Source organism: Engystomops pustulosus, chromosome 11, assembly GCF_040894005.1.
Source record: "Engystomops pustulosus chromosome 11, aEngPut4.maternal, whole genome shotgun sequence".
NCBI lineage: Eukaryota > Metazoa > Chordata > Amphibia > Anura > Leptodactylidae > Engystomops > Engystomops pustulosus.
The window spans coordinates 30566481-30585127 of NC_092421.1; the positions used below are offsets into that span (position 1 = coordinate 30566481).

General features: G+C 42.3%; 1 protein-coding gene and 1 long non-coding RNA gene across 3 annotated transcripts in view; one reads left to right on the forward strand and one right to left on the reverse strand.

Moving 5' to 3' along the window:
* LOC140106243 (uncharacterized) overlaps window positions 1-16697 on the forward strand; it is a 69882-nt gene extending 53185 nt beyond the window's left edge. Inside the window, exons 3-4 of one of the 2 annotated variants that reach the window (XR_011850742.1) lie at window positions 13338-13526; window positions 15486-16697. This is a non-coding gene — a long non-coding RNA (uncharacterized lncRNA). The remainder of the gene's footprint in view (window positions 1-13337; window positions 13527-15485) is intronic. The other variant, XR_011850743.1, reaches the window with a different exon arrangement.
* Window positions 1-18647, reverse strand: part of DNAJB12 (DnaJ heat shock protein family (Hsp40) member B12) — a 35966-nt gene that overhangs the window by 7587 nt on the left and 9732 nt on the right. Inside the window, exons 2-3 of the mRNA XM_072130524.1 lie at window positions 13830-13992; window positions 9224-9369 (exon numbers count right to left, since the gene is read on the reverse strand). Coding sequence (XP_071986625.1) covers window positions 9224-9369; window positions 13830-13992 — 309 coding nt within the window. The remainder of the gene's footprint in view (window positions 1-9223; window positions 9370-13829; window positions 13993-18647) is intronic.

The following is an 18647-nucleotide window of genomic DNA, read 5'->3' on the forward strand; positions in this document are numbered from 1 at the left end:
ACACCGGTATTATGCTTCTGGCTTCTTCCTATCCAGAGATATACTGCTAATAGATACAATGCCATCTGTAAAACACTTGTACAGAGATCTAGTGCAAGAGCAAGGCGGGGGAGCTCTATACCACACAGTTATCTACTGCATCAAAAGAAAAAGATATACTCAGGGTACATTCACATATGGAATTCACACATGCATTTTCAAACACATCAGAACAGCTGAGGAGAGGATTTGCCTGATAACATTGCTGTTAACATTGTATTTATTTTGTGTTTGTTTGAAAATGCATGCATGTTACACTATAAAACAATAAAAAGATGAACACGTGACATCACAGTATGTGTATACTGTATATATACACACCAAAAACTCTCCAGAAGACCACCTCTGAGAGGACACCGTCCCTAAAATAAGTTTTTATTAGTCAATCATTGATTTGTTTTCCGTTATACTATATGGGCGCTGTGTCCCATCAGCAGACCACCACTTGCCTGTACAAAGAGATGTGCTCACAGAGGTTTCCCTGTATATACACTGTGCTGAGCCTGAGCTCTGGCTTTATTTGTGCACTCACACTTTTATATTTTTTCTAATATATGCAAACTTTCATACACATACAGCTCTGCTACATCCAATCCCTGGTATGCAATCGGAGGACCTGAAGCATTTGACCATCCCACACAAAGACATCCAGAGAGATAAGGTCCTGCTAGCTGACAAATGGCTGCAGAAAGCTAATGAATGCAAGTTACAGACTTGTTTATTTTAGCCAAGTGCAGAGCTAGGCAAAAGTTTTTATACTTTACAGTTACTCTTAAAAAACTGTTCTTGCTAAATTAGTCTTCTAGGGCTCAGAATACCAACCAACAGTACTACAATCCAGGCCATTAGACCACTGCATGTGCCCTCACTACCAGCCATAACACTGGTGCTGGCAAATCATGACTATACCAAGAAGTTCTTTACCAAATCATTAGGAGAGACCTGCACCTCTGGTGAATCCCCCAGGCCGTCACCCCCAGCACAGAGTTCACCAGACAGGACTTGAGGCCTGCTCCTGCAGTCCCAGGCGGTTGAGAACTGATCGTGCTTAGGGCTATTTTAACCCCTTAATGACATGTGACATATTAGTACGTCACATGCCGGGTCCCGGTGCATGGAGAGGGCTCGCGGGCTGAGCCCTCTCCATAGCCGCTAAGACTTTGCCGGTAACACTTTACCTGTGTTTTCCTGCTGATCACCACCAGCAAAGCTTCAAAAGGATAGCGGCGCATGGGCACCGCCATCTTTCCGAGGATCGTTGCTCCCTATGACGTCATCGGGGAGCGGCGACCCGTCGCCATGGTAGCGTCAGGTCTCACAAAGACCCGAAGCTACTTCGGCTTAACTCATGCATTACAATGTGCTATCAGCACATTGTAATGTATGAGGAGTAAAATCCCCATATACTACCATACTGTTGTATGGCAGTATATGATAGGATCGTACAGAGAGTCTGAAAAATAGTAAAAAATTTTTTTAAAAAAAGTTTAAAAAAACCTAAAAATTCAAATCACCCCCCTTTCCCTAAAACTGATATTAATATAAACAGTAAAAATCATAAACATATTAGGTATCGCCATGTCCGAAAATGCCCGATCAAAATATGATAACGGTTTTTCACTGTGTTTAACCCCGTAACGGAAAATCGCGCCCAAAAATAAAAAAATTTCTATAAAAAGTGATCAAAAAATCAGCAAAAAACGGCACCACCCACAGCTCCATACACCAAAGTATAAAAAAGTTATTAGCGCCAGAAGATGGCAAAATCCCCAAGAAAATTTTTGTACAGGAGGTTTTAATTTTTTTAAATGTATGATAACATTATAAAACCTATAGAAATTTGTTATCCCCATAATCGTACCGACCCAAAGAATAAAGTAGACATGTCATTTGTGGCGCACAGTGAAATCCATAAAATCCAATCCGGTACAAATGCGTTTTTTTACCAATTTCACTGCATTTGGATTTTTGTTTCCCGCTTCCCAGTACATGGCATGGAATATTAAATACCACCATTTTGAAGTGTAATTTGTTACGCAGAAAATAAGCCATAACACAGCTCTGTACATGGAAAAATAAAAAAGTTACAGATTTTTGAATGTGGGGAGTGAAAAATGAAAACGCAAAAACGAAAAAGGGCTGCGGCGGGAAGGGGTTAAAGCAGCATATCCTTGGCTGTCAGGAGCCGCTGGAGATGAGGAGTGGACACAGTTACCACGATAATCCACATTTCTCCTCTCTTATTACTGCCTTGTATCCTCAGGACACCAATTAGATTGTAAGCTGTGACAGGGCAGGGAGCAACAAGTTCCTGCCTAAATTGCTGTGTTGACACAAAATAAGTGGGTTGTGGTTGTAGTTTGGGCACTCAGTCTCTAATAGGTTTGCCATCACAGCTCTAGCTGATAAGAGGGAAAGGAAATGCATTAGGAGTTTCTATTGACACAAGCTGCACACTGAGCTATGCGATAATGTAGCAGCAGCTAATGAGTTAATAGGGCAATACCTCCACTGGTGACACCAGAACCACCGGCTGCTCAGTGTTGTGGCTGCATTCCTCCTGCTGTGACTACATGGAGTAGTTTGTCTGGGCACTGATGCCCCCTGCTGGAGACATTGTAGTAATGTTATCCTGGCTGGAAGCCACATACTCTGAGCCTTAGAAGGCTGATTTAGTAATTACAACCCAAGGTTTAATGTTTTAACCCCTTAAATACCAGACCTGTTTTTGGGTTCCCAATTTTCAATCCCCACCATCCATGTAAAGAACTATATGAGGGCTTATTTTCTGCATAACAAATTGCACTTCATAGTGATGGTATTTAATATTTCATACCATGTACTGGGAAGTGGAAAACACATTTCCAACATATTCTTTGTTTTTTACGGCTTTAAAAAAACAAAACTAAAACAACCTTCTGTACAAAAGTATAATTTCTCCATCTTCCAGCTCTGTGTAATGTGTCATAACGTATGTCTGTGGGGTGAACACCCTTGATGGTTGTTACTGGTGGGTGTTTACTGGTAAGAGAGTCTCTCCATACACCTGCAGCCATCCCAGCTAGGAAAGATATCACGTGTATAGACCTCATGACAATGGACCACTTCAAACACCTATAATTGTTACATGTAATGTTGATGAGGATTTTAGGGGATTGGTAAACATTATTCTGATGATACAGATAAAATATGCTATTTACCATTTATTTCTCAATCCACTACATAGTTTACAGAGACGTCTTCTGCTATCATTACACATGAGACTGGCTGAGGTGCCAGGATTGTAAGGATATGGATGAGAGCAGGTAAAAGTGCTGTCCTAGCAGCGGAGGGCTCACTAATCTGACTTACACTGGATGTTATCTGCCAGGCGCTGATCCTATGTGCCAGGACTACAGCTCATGTGTTAGCTGAATGGCAGGAAACCAAATCTAGATAAATCCAGGCTGTGAGCGGATAATGGCTGCAACAAGACTGACACATCCTACACACAGGAATGACCAGCATCCTGTACATTCTGCTAAACATTGATTTCTACAGGTTTTGTATGTAGACTGACAGGGCAAGCGGCGGCCTCATACACAGCATACACATCACTCATCCCCTACCTACAATACAGGGGAGAAGCAAGGATCCCCACCAGTTATAAATGGAGATGGTAGTTACAAGTATTCCCTAACCTCTATACCACTCTAATAAATCAGTCATGTCCTACTGCTTAATTGATTTAAAGGGACACAAGACCAGGGATCCGGGTGGGATCCGATGTGACGGGTGCAGATGCTCAGGAGCTGTGCGAGGGCTTGTATTCTGAGGAACACTGTCATCCCAGTGCATTGCATGGAATAATAATACTGACACCAGGAGGCACCAATTCTGCACCATTTTCTTAGGGGGTTTGTATTTTCAGCTTTCACTATAAATCTCATCTCCTCTTTATGCTTTGGGTTATTCCCTTCACATACCCTTAACCCCTCGCCTCTAAAGCCAGTTTTCACCTTTGTGACCAGGCCCTATTTTTATAATCTGAGACGTGTCACGATAATTGGTAATAACTTTTGAACAGTAACTTATCCAGAGGATTTTGAGATGGTTTGTTTTCTCCAAACATTTTCAGAATGTCTGCTTTACTACGACATATTTTTATGCATCCTCTCAATTTTCTATGATGTTAGGAGGCTTCATCCCCTGATGAAGTCACATTTAGTGACATAACGCGTGGGGTGATTACCTAGGTCCTTACCCTCCTGTTACACCCTGCCTGTGCTTGGACCTACTTACCTTGTGACATAGGCTTCTGACAGGTTATATAGTGAGGGTTGCTTCACTTGTTTATTATACTCTTGTATTGCATGTTGACTTTGTTTACAAAATTTGCTTACATAAACACCAGGTAAATTTCTAACAGACAAGAGGGGGTTTGTGAGGTTGACTATATTGTACTCACCCCACCGAGTCGTGTACAGTGTGCTTCATTGCACCTTTTAAGTGTTTTTTATGTTTTTGAGGTCATGTGTCATTATAGTTGTTCTAATAAAGATTGCTATTGTTATTATTATTGACAATTGCTGGGCTGGTACGACAATCTCTTTTTCGCTATAAGCAAAGACTTACTGGTAACACTCGCGATCGGTGCTAGCCGCCGGCGGCTTCAAAAAGAGGATAGTTGCTCCCCGTAAGCTGTAAAATCAAGCCCACAAGAAAATGGCGCAAATGCGGTTTTTCACCATTTTCACTGCATTTTGATTTTTTTTTCCTGCTTCCCAGTACACAGCATGGGATATTCAATACCATCACTACGAAGTGCACTTTGTTACTCAGAAAACCAGCCATCACAGAGCTCTTTACGTGTAAAAATAAAAAAGTTATAGATTTTTGAAGGTGGGGAGTGAAAAATGAAAATGTAAAAACAAGAAAGGGGCAGGTCCTTAACCGGTTAAATAAAGCCATACTATAGTTCAAGCACCAACGCACTAAAGTAAACCCAATTTCAGTAATCGTGGGGACCCATCCAGAGGACATGCAGCTCAATACTGGATCTGCCACAATATCTCCCCTTGCTATCTATTGTCTGAGCTGGGGCCTGCACATAAAACATGTTTAGTATAAACACTGCTCCGTTTGGCTGCTTTCGGATGTTACTGATAACGTGTGTGAATGACACTCAATTCAAGCACAGCAGACTTTGCTGTGTAAATGAAATGTGTATTAGTTTTCATTTTCTCAAGCGCACCCCAACAACAAATGCTCCAAGCACTGCGAAAGCTTGGGGTGTGGGGGGGGGGGGGGGGGGTTTGGTACGGAACTGGCACAGGTCCTTGTACCATGTGCATAAGGCTACTTTCACACTGCCATATCCTTGTTCCTCCATACTGTACATGGCGCCGGGCCATTAACAAGGGAAAAGAAAGAGCATGCTCTACCTTATTCTCTGCATGGTACAGTGGTACACGTGCATGTACCATACCATGGCAGTGGGCCATAGCGTATCTACATACCAACAAGAATTTTCTGCATTATGTGAATGGAGTTTTTGGGCTACAAAGCAGATTGTAACGTGCACTCAAGTAAGATTAACAAATATATTTCTGCTACAACTGAATAAAGAGGCGACTGGGGAAGCCTGTTTATCAGGTGGAATGAGTGGGGTTCCTCTTCCCGTCTCTCAATATGGTTATTTTGACCCTCCACATGACGGTAATATAATTTTGAGTATCAAGCCTTATTGTTTTGCAACTGCTGTATAATTGTTTGATACCAATGCTTCTTTCACTCCATCACAATTGCATTGGAGAATATTGACCAATGTGCTAGCCTAACTAGCATATCACAGTCTATACAATCATATGAGAAAGTTTGGGCTCCCCTATTGATCTTAATCATTTTTAGTTATCAAAATTTGGGTTTTTGCAACAGCTATTTCAGTTTGATATATCTAATAACTGATGGACACAGTAATACAGGATTGAAATGAGGTTTATTGTACTTACAGAAAACGTGCAATATGCATTAAAACAAAATTTGACAGGAGCAAAAGTATGGGCACCCTTATCATTTGCTCCTAACTACTTTTTACTGAAGCACTGAATTGGTTTGGTAACCTCATTGAGCTTTGAAGTTCATAGCTAGCATAGCCAGGTGTATCCAATCAGGAGAAAAGGTATGTAAGGCGGCCACTTGCAAGTTGTTCTCCTATTTGAATCTCCTCTGGGGAGACATCATGGGCTCCTCTAAACCACTCTCAAATGATCTGAAAACAAAGTTTGTTCAACAGTTCAGGGGAAGGATACAAAAAGTTGTCTCAGAGATTTAACCTGTCAGTTTCCACTGTGAGGAACATGGAAAGGAAATGGAAGACCACAAGGAAAGTTCTTGTTAAGCTCAGAAGTGGGAGGCCAGGAAAGCTATCAGAAAGGCAGAGAAGAAGAATGGTGAGAACAGTCAGGGACAATCCACAGACTCCTCCAAAGACCTGCAGCATCATCCTCCTGCAGATGGTGTCACTGTGCATCGGTCAACAATATAGCGCACTTTGCACAAAGATAAGCTGTATGGGAGAGTGTGGCGAAAGAAGCCATTTCTGCAAGCATGCCACAAACAGAGTCGCCTGAGGTGTGCAAAAGCACATTTGGACATTTTGGAAGAAGGTCCTGTGGACTGATGAAACAAAGATTGAGTTGTTTGGTCACACAAAAAGGCGTTATGCATGGCGGCCAAAAAAACGCAACATTCAAAGAAAAACACTTGCTACCCACTGTAAAATTTGGTGGAGGTTCCATCATGCTTTTGGGCTGTGTGGCCAGTGCAAGCACCGGGAATCTTGTTAAAGTTGAGGGTCGCATGGATTCCTCTCATTATCAGCAGATTCTTGAGCATAATGTTCAAGAATCAGTGACGAAGTTGAAGTTACACCAGGGATGGATATTTCAGCAAGATATTGATCCAGAACTCTGCTCCAAATCTACTCAGGTATTCATGCAGAGGAACAATTACAATGTTCTGGAATGGCCATTGCAGTCCCCAGACCTGAATATCATTAAACATCTGTGGGATGATTTGAAGAGGGCTGTCCATGCTCAGAGACCATCAAACTCAACTAAACTGGAATTGTTTTGTAAAGAGGAATGGTCAAAAATACCTTTATCCAGGAACTCATTAAAATCTACAGGAAGCGACTAGAGGCTGTCACAGAAGGAGGATCTACTAAATATGAATGTCACTTTTCTGTCGAGGTGCCCATACTTTTGCTCCTGTCAAATTTTGTTTTAATGCATATTGCACATTTTCTGTAAGTACAATAGACCTAATTTCAATCCTGAAATATTACTGTGTCCATCAATTATTAGATATAGCAAACTGAAATAGCCGTTTCAAAAAGCCAAATTTTGCTAACTAAAAATTATCAAGATTAATAGGGGTGCCCACACTTTTTCATATGATATATATAATACCCTGAGAGCAGGTTCCTTTTTAGCATGTACAGCTTTTAAAGGTTTTTTTTTTTTTTTTTTTTTTTTTTTTATAGATGTTTTAAAATTTTGTATAATCTAATAAAGTTATTATTTGGTCCATACACACATTTCTTTCCTTTTTGTTCTTTATCTGCGACTGGTAAAAACTATAAACTTCCCTATTCTTCCCTCCTGGCCTTCTGTCTAGCGAAAGCAACTAACCATCCCATTGAATTTAATACTGTATATTTATCCCATGCACACAACCCTTCTACAGCAGGTATCATCAGACCATCAATCACCACAGCTGTCAGTATATACACGGATCACATGGACTGTTATGGAATAGGTAATTCCAGTTATTTATTAAACCAAAAATAAAAAACTACACTAGTTAAAAAGTACTGTATATTCTCAAGTACAAGCCAAGTTTTTCAGCACAAAAAATGTGCTGAAAAATCCTAACCATGCTTTCCGTATATACTCGAGTATAAGCCGACCCGAGTATAAGCCCCTAATTTTACCACCAAAAACTTGGAAAACCTATTGGCTCAGGTATAAGCAGAGGGTGGAAAATGCATTGGTCTCAGCCTCCCAGTATATAGCCATCCAGCCCCCTTAAAGTATACAGCCAGCCCCGTTCGCCAAGCACATTTATAAAAAAAAAAAAAACACCTTCCATACTCACCTACAGGCGGCTTCCTGATGCTCCGTTCCCCGCAGCCGGTCTCCGGTCTTCTCTGTGCTGTATCAGCCGGCAGATATGCGTCCACGCAATCTGCTGGCTGCCGCACAATATCGCGTGGCGGTGTTGCCGCTGATGACGTCAGCCGGCAGATCGCGTGGACGCGTATCTGCCGGCTGATACAACACAGAGAAGAAAGAAGACCGAAGACCAGCCGCAGGGAAGACAGAAAAGGAGCCGCCAAACACTGGGAGCCACGCGGACCATCGGGCCTCTGGAGGGTGAGTTTTTTGTGCTGAAAAACTCGGCTTATACACGAGTATATACGGTATACTTGAGTCAAAAAAAAAAAAGAAAAAACCCAAAACAGCGTACTCACAATTCGACGCCCCCTCGGCAGGTCCTCTTCGAACAACAGAAGCTCCGGTATCTTCTCCGTTTCCCTGCGCCATCCGTCACAGGGATCGCGCCATCAGCCGCTTGCTGATGTTCTACTATGTGTCCCGGCATCGGCACATAGTGTGATGTCAGTGAGCGACTGACGTCGACGGGAAACGGAGAAGATACCGGAGCTTCTATTGATTGAAGAGGACCCCAGTGGGCTGTGACCAATGCATTTCCCACCCTCGGCTTATACTCGAGTCAATAGATTTGCCCAGTTTTGTGTGTTAAAATTAGGGGTCTCGGCTTATACTAGAGTATATACGGTACCAAAAAGCTTATTGCTGAAGGAAGCTATGGTTAAAAGGAAACCTACCATTGGGAATCTATCTATTAAAGGGAACCTATCATCATATCTACCTTAAACTAAACTACAAACTAAACACTAAACTATTCTTGCCTAACCCTATAACAATGTCCTAACCTAGTTTTTCAGAGAGGTTACTGGGGTGTGGAGTGGGAGTTAAGGCTACACCTAGAGTTTATGCAGGCATTACCTCTAGTGCCAAGTTATTGTGAGTGAGTGTGTGTGCGAGTGGTTCTGAACATGAAGGATAAGCGTTGATGTGATCCTATCTCCCCTTAAAGACAACATTAATTAACCTACCTTTAAATGCTTCCGTGGCTCCAGGAGCGTGGTTCTTATCCGGATGAAACTTTAGCGCAAGCTTTCGATATGATTTTTTCAAGTCGTCTTCAGATGCATCTCTTGTTACACCCAAGATTTCATAATAATCTTTGCATTGTTTTATCCTAGAGGTAACAGACACAAATATGTTACCATTTTGCAGCAGTACAGACGGTCCCCTACTTAAGGACACCCGACTTACAGACAACCCATAGTTACAGACAGACCCCTCTGACCTCTGGTGAAGCTCTCTGGATGCTTTACTTTAGTCCCCGGGTACAATGATCAGCTGTAAGGTGTCTGTAATGAAGCTTTATTGATAATCCTTGGTCCCATTACATCAAAAAATGTTTAAACTCCAATGGTCACTGGGGCAAAAAATGTTTTTGTCTGGATCTACAATTATTAAATATACAGTTTCGACTTGCATACAAATTCAACTTAAGAACAAACCTCCGGACCCTATCTTGTACGTAACCCGGGGACTGCCTGTATATAGTTTCACACAACTGCGAAAATTACTCAACTTCTGTATGTTGTAATATTTCAGATCAATAAAAACTCTTCGGCTACATTCACACAACCGTTGAGGGACGTATATACCGCACGGAGTACGGGACCGTACCGCTCCATACCCGGGGAAACGATAGGACATGTCCCATCTTTCCCTGAATTATGGCGCTGTGTATCTCTATGGAGAGGGGAGGGGGCGAGCAGACGTAGCACGAACGGGCACATGTAAGTGAGAATGTAGCCATTAGTTTGGTTCAGAATTTTTAGCAATTTCAGATCTTTTTCTCAGTGTTATTTTAACCAATCAGTGATTCCTGCTTTTATCAAGGAACAATACACTCATCCTGTGGAAAATCTTGCCATTGATAATAAGCAGAATGAGGGGTAAGAAATTCTATGCTTTGGATTGATGTAACAACCACTCTATTTCTAGGAGATCTGCATAATTCTGTGTCCTGTGTAGGTATTGTCTCTTATGAAGGGACAATCTCCTATGACCGGTTCCGGTTTCATTGACATCACTAGTTCATAATAAAGGAGAACACATTTGGAGTCTATGACCCATCCATAAACGCACACTATTGTGAGGGGACATGATGTCGGAAGAAGGCAGTAACAAAATCCAATACAGGTGGTCCCCTACTTAAGGACACCCGACTTACAGACAACCCATAGTTACAGACGGATCCCTCAGCCCACTATGACCTCTGGTGAAGCTCTCTGGATGCTTTTCTATAGTCCCAGATTGCAATAATCAGCTGTAAGGTGTCTGTAATGAAGATTTATTGATAATCATTGGTCCCATTACAGCAAAAATTTTGAAACTCCAATTGTCACTGGGACAAAAGAAAAAAAATTGTCTAGAACTTCAGTTATAAAATATACAGTTTCGACTTGCATACAAATTCAACTTAAGAACAAACCTCCGGACCCTATCTTGTACGTAACCCGGGGACTGCCTGTATATGTGAGCCTTGTGTACAGCCCTCGGGCAGCTCAGTATAATCATAGTCTTTATTATGTGCTAGCACTTGTAACCGTCCTACAAACCTCATTTTTGATCACAAAATGTTCCTTCTGAAATGCAGCATCCGCCACCTACTCGCTGTAATGTAATCACGTGTAAGTAGTGCACACAGGGCAGCCGATATACAACATGCAGCTCTATACCCGCGCAGCACACGTTACCCTCCAAATAAAATAATAGAAGACTAAAGGGGGAACTGCCTGTAACCCCATTGTGACTGAGGGTCATAGATCTCCAAGAAAAAGAGGTTCACATATCACATTATTCTTTTGTAATTTCTTTTGTCTATTTTCTTTCCATAACATGTGAGACTTTAACTTGATAGGATAGTATTATTGAATTACACATTTTTTTTCTTTATGAAATTAGCAGATTTAAAAAAAAAAAAAAAACAATCTCTGCCACACAGAGATCTAGCAGCAGACACAACAACTGGTAAGAGGAGACTGTGAGCAGCAGCCTTCATGGTAACATCGCTGCTAGGAAACCACTGCTAAGGACAGGCAACGAGCAGAAGGGACTTGTTTGGGCTAAAGAACACAAGGAATGGACATTAGACCAGTGGAAATCTGTGCTTTGGTCAATGAGTCCAAATTTAAGATCTTTGGTTACAACCACTGTCTTTGTGCGATACAGAAAAGGTAAATGAAAGGACTCTACATGACTGGTTCCCACCGTGATGCATGGAGGAGGAGGTGTGATGGTGACACTGTTAGGTATATATTCAAAATTGAAGGTACACTGAACCAGCATGGTGACCACAGCATCTTGCAGTGGCTGCTATTCCATCCGGTTTGCCTCTAGTTGGACCATCATATATTTTTCAGCAAGACAATGACCCCAAAACACAACTCCAGGCTGTGTAAGGGCTATTTGACCAATAAGGAGAGTGATGGGGTGCTATGTCAGATGACCTGGCCTCCACAGTCACCAGTCCTGAACCCAATCAAGATGGTTTGGGGTGAGCTGGACCGCAGAGTGAAGGTAAAGGGTCAACAAGTGCTAAGCATTTCTAGGAATTCTTTCAAGACTGTAGGAAGACCATTTCAGGTGACTACCTCTTGAAGCTCATCAAGAAATGCCAAGACTGTGCAAAGCAGTAATCAAAGCATAATGTGGCTAGTTTGAAGAACCTAGAATATAAGACATTTTCATTTGTTTCACATTTTTTTGTTAAATACATAATCCCTCATGTGTTCATTCATAGTTTTTTTAATGCCTTTAGTGTGAATCTACAATTTTTATAGTTATGAAAATACAGAAAACTCTTTAAATGAGAAGATGTGTCCAAACTTTTCGTCTGTACAAGGATTATGTTGCTAGGTGAAACTGTACCAGACATATCCAGTGTTAAAGGGAACCTGTCAACGGAGACCTAATTTTCACTAAAAACAGGTTTCAGAAGCCGTTACATTACATTACAGCTGCATTGCACATGTGACTTTTTGCCTTTGCATTACAATAGAATTGTGCATTACAACTTACATTGTACCCTGACACAATCCTTTGTTTAGTCCCAGGGGTTGGGCTTTGGTTTGGATGCATTTCATAAAACAACACATGACTTGTCTGTGCTACTCACTCCCCAGCTCTCAGCCGCTATTGGTTACTATGACAGCAGGGAGGCTATACTAGATTCCCAGGCCTTTCATTCAGCCTGATCGATAGCAAAGCTGCCATACACTGCAATGTTGCAGCAACCAAAATATAATAACTCTTATTCCCGCCATTTAACCCCGTAACAGAATATAGTGCCCAAATCGCTTTTTCCATATTTTGCAATAAACAAAACATTTAATATAAATTGATCAAAAGGTCATACAGCCCTCAAAATAGTAGCAAAGAAAACATCAGCACATCTAGCAAAAAAATGACCTCACACAGCTCCGTACACTGAAGTTATTAGAGCCAGAAAATGGCAAAATGATTTTTTTTTCCATCCAGAAAGTTTTATTTTTTCTAACACAATAAAACCTATGCAAATTTGGAATCCCCGTGATGGTACCAACCCAAAAAATAAAGAATACATGTCATTTGGGGAGCTCAGTGAAAGCCATACATACCAAACCGACAAGAAAATGTTGCAAATGCGTTTTTCACCAATTCCACTTCATTTAGCTCTTGACATGGAAAAATAAAAGGTGAATTGAATTGAAGGTGAAAATGGAAACGCAAAAAAAAAAAAAGGGCCTGGTCGTTAAGGAGTTAAAGAGGGCTACTATCATGACGTGCATGTGGTGTCTGCAGGGGGCATGTGCAAATATGACGCATAACCATCCATATTGTAAGTTCTATATGTAATTACCATCCATGAGGAGAAAGCAGACAGTTACACAATGGCATCTCCTACAGTATTCAGCAATGTGCCCTCTAGTGGCCGGGGGAATACTGAAAGATAGAAGACTTGGGGGGCTCCACTAAATAAAAAATACGAAAATATATGAAGGTCCGTTGATTGTTCCTTATTTCTATTTAGTTTTTACCAGTAGTTGTGGAGGAAAGAGGATGGCAAACTTGATTGCTTGGTTTCTTTTTTTTTCCCCCAAAACGCAGACATAGACTTCCTGCCGGCAAACAGCTATAGGAGAACTACAAGCTGCAGGCAGGGGAAGGAGGCACATCAGATCAAGTGTGGTAGAACAGATATGCTACAGAGCTGAGCATGTAATATACATCTCATGGATCTCATCTCTGATCCGTCTCATCTCTCTATGTGTCAGATACTGGAACAATGTTTAGAAGGTAAATGAAAGTGTATATAAACCTTGTACCCTGATAATTCTAAGCACATCTCAAAGCACAGAGGAATCACAAAGTTAGAGAGTCATCGCCCACACTATGGAATCTTATACTGACCATCACTGAGTGATAGGAGAAAAAACAGCAATAACACTGATTAAAATTGTAAAGTAAGGGGTTAAAAATTATCTTTGTGTAAATATCACTGGGGGATTAAAATATGCAACCATGTGACATTAACATTACCTCTGAGCAGAGACCATGACACTCCTCTGTAGAGGAGGAGGTCCCAGGTAAAGAACTTACCTCTTTACAGCATCAAGCTGGTCTTTAGTGTAGCCCTTTCCAGTATCTCCCCCGGCCTCCCCATTTGCAGAAGGACTTGGTTCTGGTACATTTTTCCGGTGCCGGGGGTTTGGAGGTTCTGTGCCGTTGGACTGACTGTTTTTTGAGATGGATTCCATGAGTTCTGCACAAGACACAAACATTGGAAAACGTTAACCAGTCCACACATGTCATCCTAGACATGAAGGTCTAGGTCTACAGAAGGTACTGATAGAGATGGCACTCTGTGCTGGCGTGGTGCACGTGGATAGACGCCAAAACGCCCAATACACGTGGAAAGAGAAAATTGCGGCACACACTTTTTCTTTTCTGTGATATTTTATAATATCACAAAAATATAATATATCACAGCAAAGAAAGAAAGTGAGTGCTGGGATTTTCTCTTTCCACATCATTATATACAGACCACCAGCCACAGTGACATCTATTCTTCTTACACTGCCCACCGATAACATCCGGCTGTACAGCCCATTTCTATGCCCAATCCTTCTGTTCTCCAGATGTGCAGTAGTTCTACATTCACAACACCAGCATGTGCTCGGCTCCAGTGAGGAAAACAATGGAAAATAAAGGTGTCAGCCTCTTTGTGGACAGGAAGGCCTAACCATCCCCTCCAAATATTACAGGCACCTACCCCTTTGAAATGGTCATTATGACCCACACTAACCTGCACATAGGGCAAGATGAGCTGGTGCAGGCACATAATTATTTGTAAGGATTATAAAACTAGATTGTCTACTTTGCTAATAACCCACTTGGGCTTGACTCTACGTCACAGCGCTTGGGCATTAGCATACTAGGGGAGGCATGCAGAGTGCCGTCCCCGCCTCCCCCACCCTTCCTTCTTTGCTCCAGAGAGCCGGTGACATCACCCAGCCCTCAGGAGCATTAGAGCATGGGCATCGCCGGCTCACATGGCGGCTGCGCGTGCTATTGCGAGGAGACCGCCAAAGTCTCGCCGTCGTCGTCACAAGACTTCAACGATAGTAGGCACAGCCGCCATGTGAGCCGGCAATGCGCATGCTCTAATGCTCCTGAGGTGACGTCGGCACTCTGCATGCCTCCCCTAGTATGCTAATGCCTAGGCGCTGTGACGTAGAGTCAAGCCCGAGTGGGTTATTAGCAAAGTACACAATCTAGTGTTATAACCCTTGCAAATCATTATGAGCCTGCACCAGCTCATCTCGCCTTATGTGCAGGTTAGTGGTAGGTTTCCTTTAAAGATGTCATAGAAAGGATTAGAACCAGTAAACCATTATATCAGAGATTGCATCATACATTATAAGGACAGGGGGAAGGTATAAGTAATCTGTATGTTACACATACTCAGGACTGCATATAGGAAGCAGGGGGCATGTACCATCAAGTAATAGAAATCTAAAAGACCACAAATAAAATCAGCAGTAAAAAAAAAGCAAAAAAAAAAGCAGAGGGACAAATCTTCTCGACTAGATTAACCATTAACATGCATATTCAGCTTGACCAAAGGTTTGTGGTATTACTATGGGGTGAGACATGGGTGACTGGATGTGACTGCACATTGAGAACAGCTCTTTCCTGTATAGGATAGACATTGGGATAAGAATAACGTGGTCTCCTCTTTTCTACATTTTCCAGGGTGAGACCTCCCATCATACACCAATAATAAACACATCATGTGAAAAGTTCATTCACAGAAATGTCTCCACAATCCTGAGAAGATCATCTATCCCACCCCAGCTGGAGACTGGAGAAGACCAGGCCGCCCCCTGTGATGTGCATGACGTCCCGGCTTTCATTACTGGGTTGTGGGTTATTTTTAGAGTGCAGCCTATATTTCCTGGGAGTCATGGATTTTATCCCTCGTGTAGAGATGCTGATACTTCTAAGGGATCCAGGCACAGAACTTGTGTTTTCCTCAGTGCTGCAGTTTCACGGGCTGTTACACTGTGGACTTTTCCCCTTGCAATGTGTGAGATTACAACAGAGGGAGGGGGAAGCGCTGCTGGATTGTCTAACAGCACAGAGGAACTCATGTAACCCCCCCCCCCCCCCGAGCCCTTCAGGCCCGTTAGCATCATTTTAGAAGGAATAACAATCTTTATTTGGATAGTGCCATCAAATTATGGAAGGAAGGAGGTCATGGATAACAAATATAAGAAGATTACCACAGACATGAAGAAATTAAATCAACCAGGCACAACAAAAAAGCAACAAAACAAGACAGCACAGCACAATTGTGTTACTGTATCAAACCCCTACTATATCCAACATGTTGTTTCGGCCTTACTCAGTGCTCCTCACAAGTATGACACAAGAAACAAGTATGATCAGGGTCAGGGAATAGGATCCCAGCAGCTAAGGTAACCCTACCAAAAATTATCTATGCCAAAGACATGTAAAACACACTTGGATACATTATGTATGTAACGCTTTAAGCATTATACGTCAGTAAGTGTATAAATAATAATTACAGGTAAAAGGAAGGTCCATAAATGTCCCAATCAAGATGACATTACCGCTAAATAATGTGCCAAAAGTATTAAGAATAGTAATACTACTGCCCAATAGCAACAAACAAATGAAACTATAGTGAGACTGCTCATCATATAGATTTAGCCTGGAAACCCAACAGCAAAATTAGAGATACTAAAAAGGGGTTATCTGAAGGTCCAAAAACAGCGCCTCAAGCTCAGCTGTGTAGAAATGGGTAGAGGTGAGCTGCAATACCACACACTACCCATCATCAGGAGAGGAGCTGTTTTGGGGAGGGTAAAAAAAAAAAATTCTATCTCCAGACAATCCATTCAAGTTGAGCAGGGCCCTGACTCCTATTGTTTCATCTAATAATGTTATTTGTCTGTAATATTTCGTCTTGATATATCTGGTGGCACCAGAGAGGTGGGATTTCATCAAACGCCAGCGCTCATACACTAATAATTCTCCCCAGCGGGATTATGGCCATGAGGCTGCTATAAGAAAACATTAACAGAATAAAAGAATCTACAGGAAAAAAAAGTGTTTTTTTTCCCACTGAGAAGGTAAGGCCCAGTCCCCAGCCCATGGACAGAAGGCGCCTTCCATGTGATTCTATCATTGATAGAGAGTATGAAAGACGCGGCTGCTCTACTGTTTTTCTGCCATGCGACCACACACAGGTAAGTACTCGGCAAACAAATTTTTTAACATAAAGCCAGACAATAGTACAATAACCCATCTATCTGTGTAGGGTAGGAGAAGGTCCCGCTGCACCCGAGCCCTCCCAGACCATCTGCATACACATGATGAGGAGGTTCAGCCAGTGCCCGCCATATGCTATAACTATTATATAAGCTTCCAGTGTCAGCAAACAGTTAATATATTACTTCACTATGAAGAAATACATGAAACATCCCAGAAGGAAAAGCTGATAGATGAGAGGATCCCCAGGAGATGTAATGAAAGCAGTGGAGCTGGCCGAGGTGATGACTGTGCAGCACGACCCATGTACAATGTTACACAATTTATCATCCTACTTAGAACCTATTAAATGTAATCATTCACCCATATACACCTGTACGCTACACACAAACCTGAGCTCAGGAAGGCGGCTACATCACAAGTTCTTGCTTTCATGTGATACCGGCTGTAGCTCCTGGCCTGTCTCTGATTGGTTGCCATGAGCCACTTCTTAAAAATCTCCCCATAAACAAACTGACAATCAGAGCTTAAGTTTCATTTTTGCACAGCTGTTTATAAAATTACTGCTGATCTCTGATTGGTTTCCATGAGCAATTAGAACAGTTTTACCTCAGACATTTCTTATAAATCCCCCCATCTCTGTATCCCTATCCATATTACCTCACACATTAGCGTCTTATACTCATTTCCTATAGTGACCAATCACAGCTCAGAGCTCATATTAATGAGCTGTGGCAACCAATCACAGCTCAGCTTCGGACTGCCACAGCAGCAGACAATGGCTCCTTCTCATGGTGGTAAATAAGTTACCTGGAAAGTGTGGGGAAAACATTATATTATATATAGCAGTGATTTTCAACCTTTTTTGAGCCGCGGCACACTTTTTATACTTAGAAAATCCTGGGGCACACCACCAACCAAAATAGCACAAAATGACACTAAAACAGTCATAAAAGGCCTCCCTTTACTATTAAAAAGCCCCTGGCGGCCTCCCTTTACTAATAAAAAGCCCCTGGCGGCCTCCCTTTACTAATAAAAAGCCCCTGGCGGCCTCCCTTTACTAATAAAAAGCCCCTGGCGGCCTCCCTTTACTAATAAAAAGCCCCTGGCGGCCTCCCTTTACTAATAAAAAGCCCCTGGCGGCCTCCCTTTACTAATAAAAAGCCCCTGGCGGCCTCCCTTTACTAATAAAAAGCCCCTGGCGGCCTCCCTTTACTAATAAAAAGCCCCTGGCGGCCTCCCTTTACTAATAAAAAGCCCCTGGCGGCCTCCCTTTACTAATAAAAAGCCCCTGGCGGCCTCCCTTTACTAATAAAAAGCCCCTGGCGGCCTCCCTTTACTAATAAAAAGCCCCTGGCGGCCTCCCTTTACTAATAAAAAGCCCCTGGCGGCCTCCCTTTACTAATAAAAAGCCCCTGGCGGCCTCCCTTTACTAATAAAAAGCCCCTGGCGGCCTCCCTTTACTAATAAAAAGCCCCTGGCGGCCTCCCTTTACTAATAAAAAGCCCCTGGCGGCCTCCCTTTACTAATAAAAAGCCCCTGGCGGCCTCCCTTTACTAATAAAAAGCCCCTGGCGGCCTCCCTTTACTAATAAAAAGCCCCTGGCGGCCTCCCTTTACT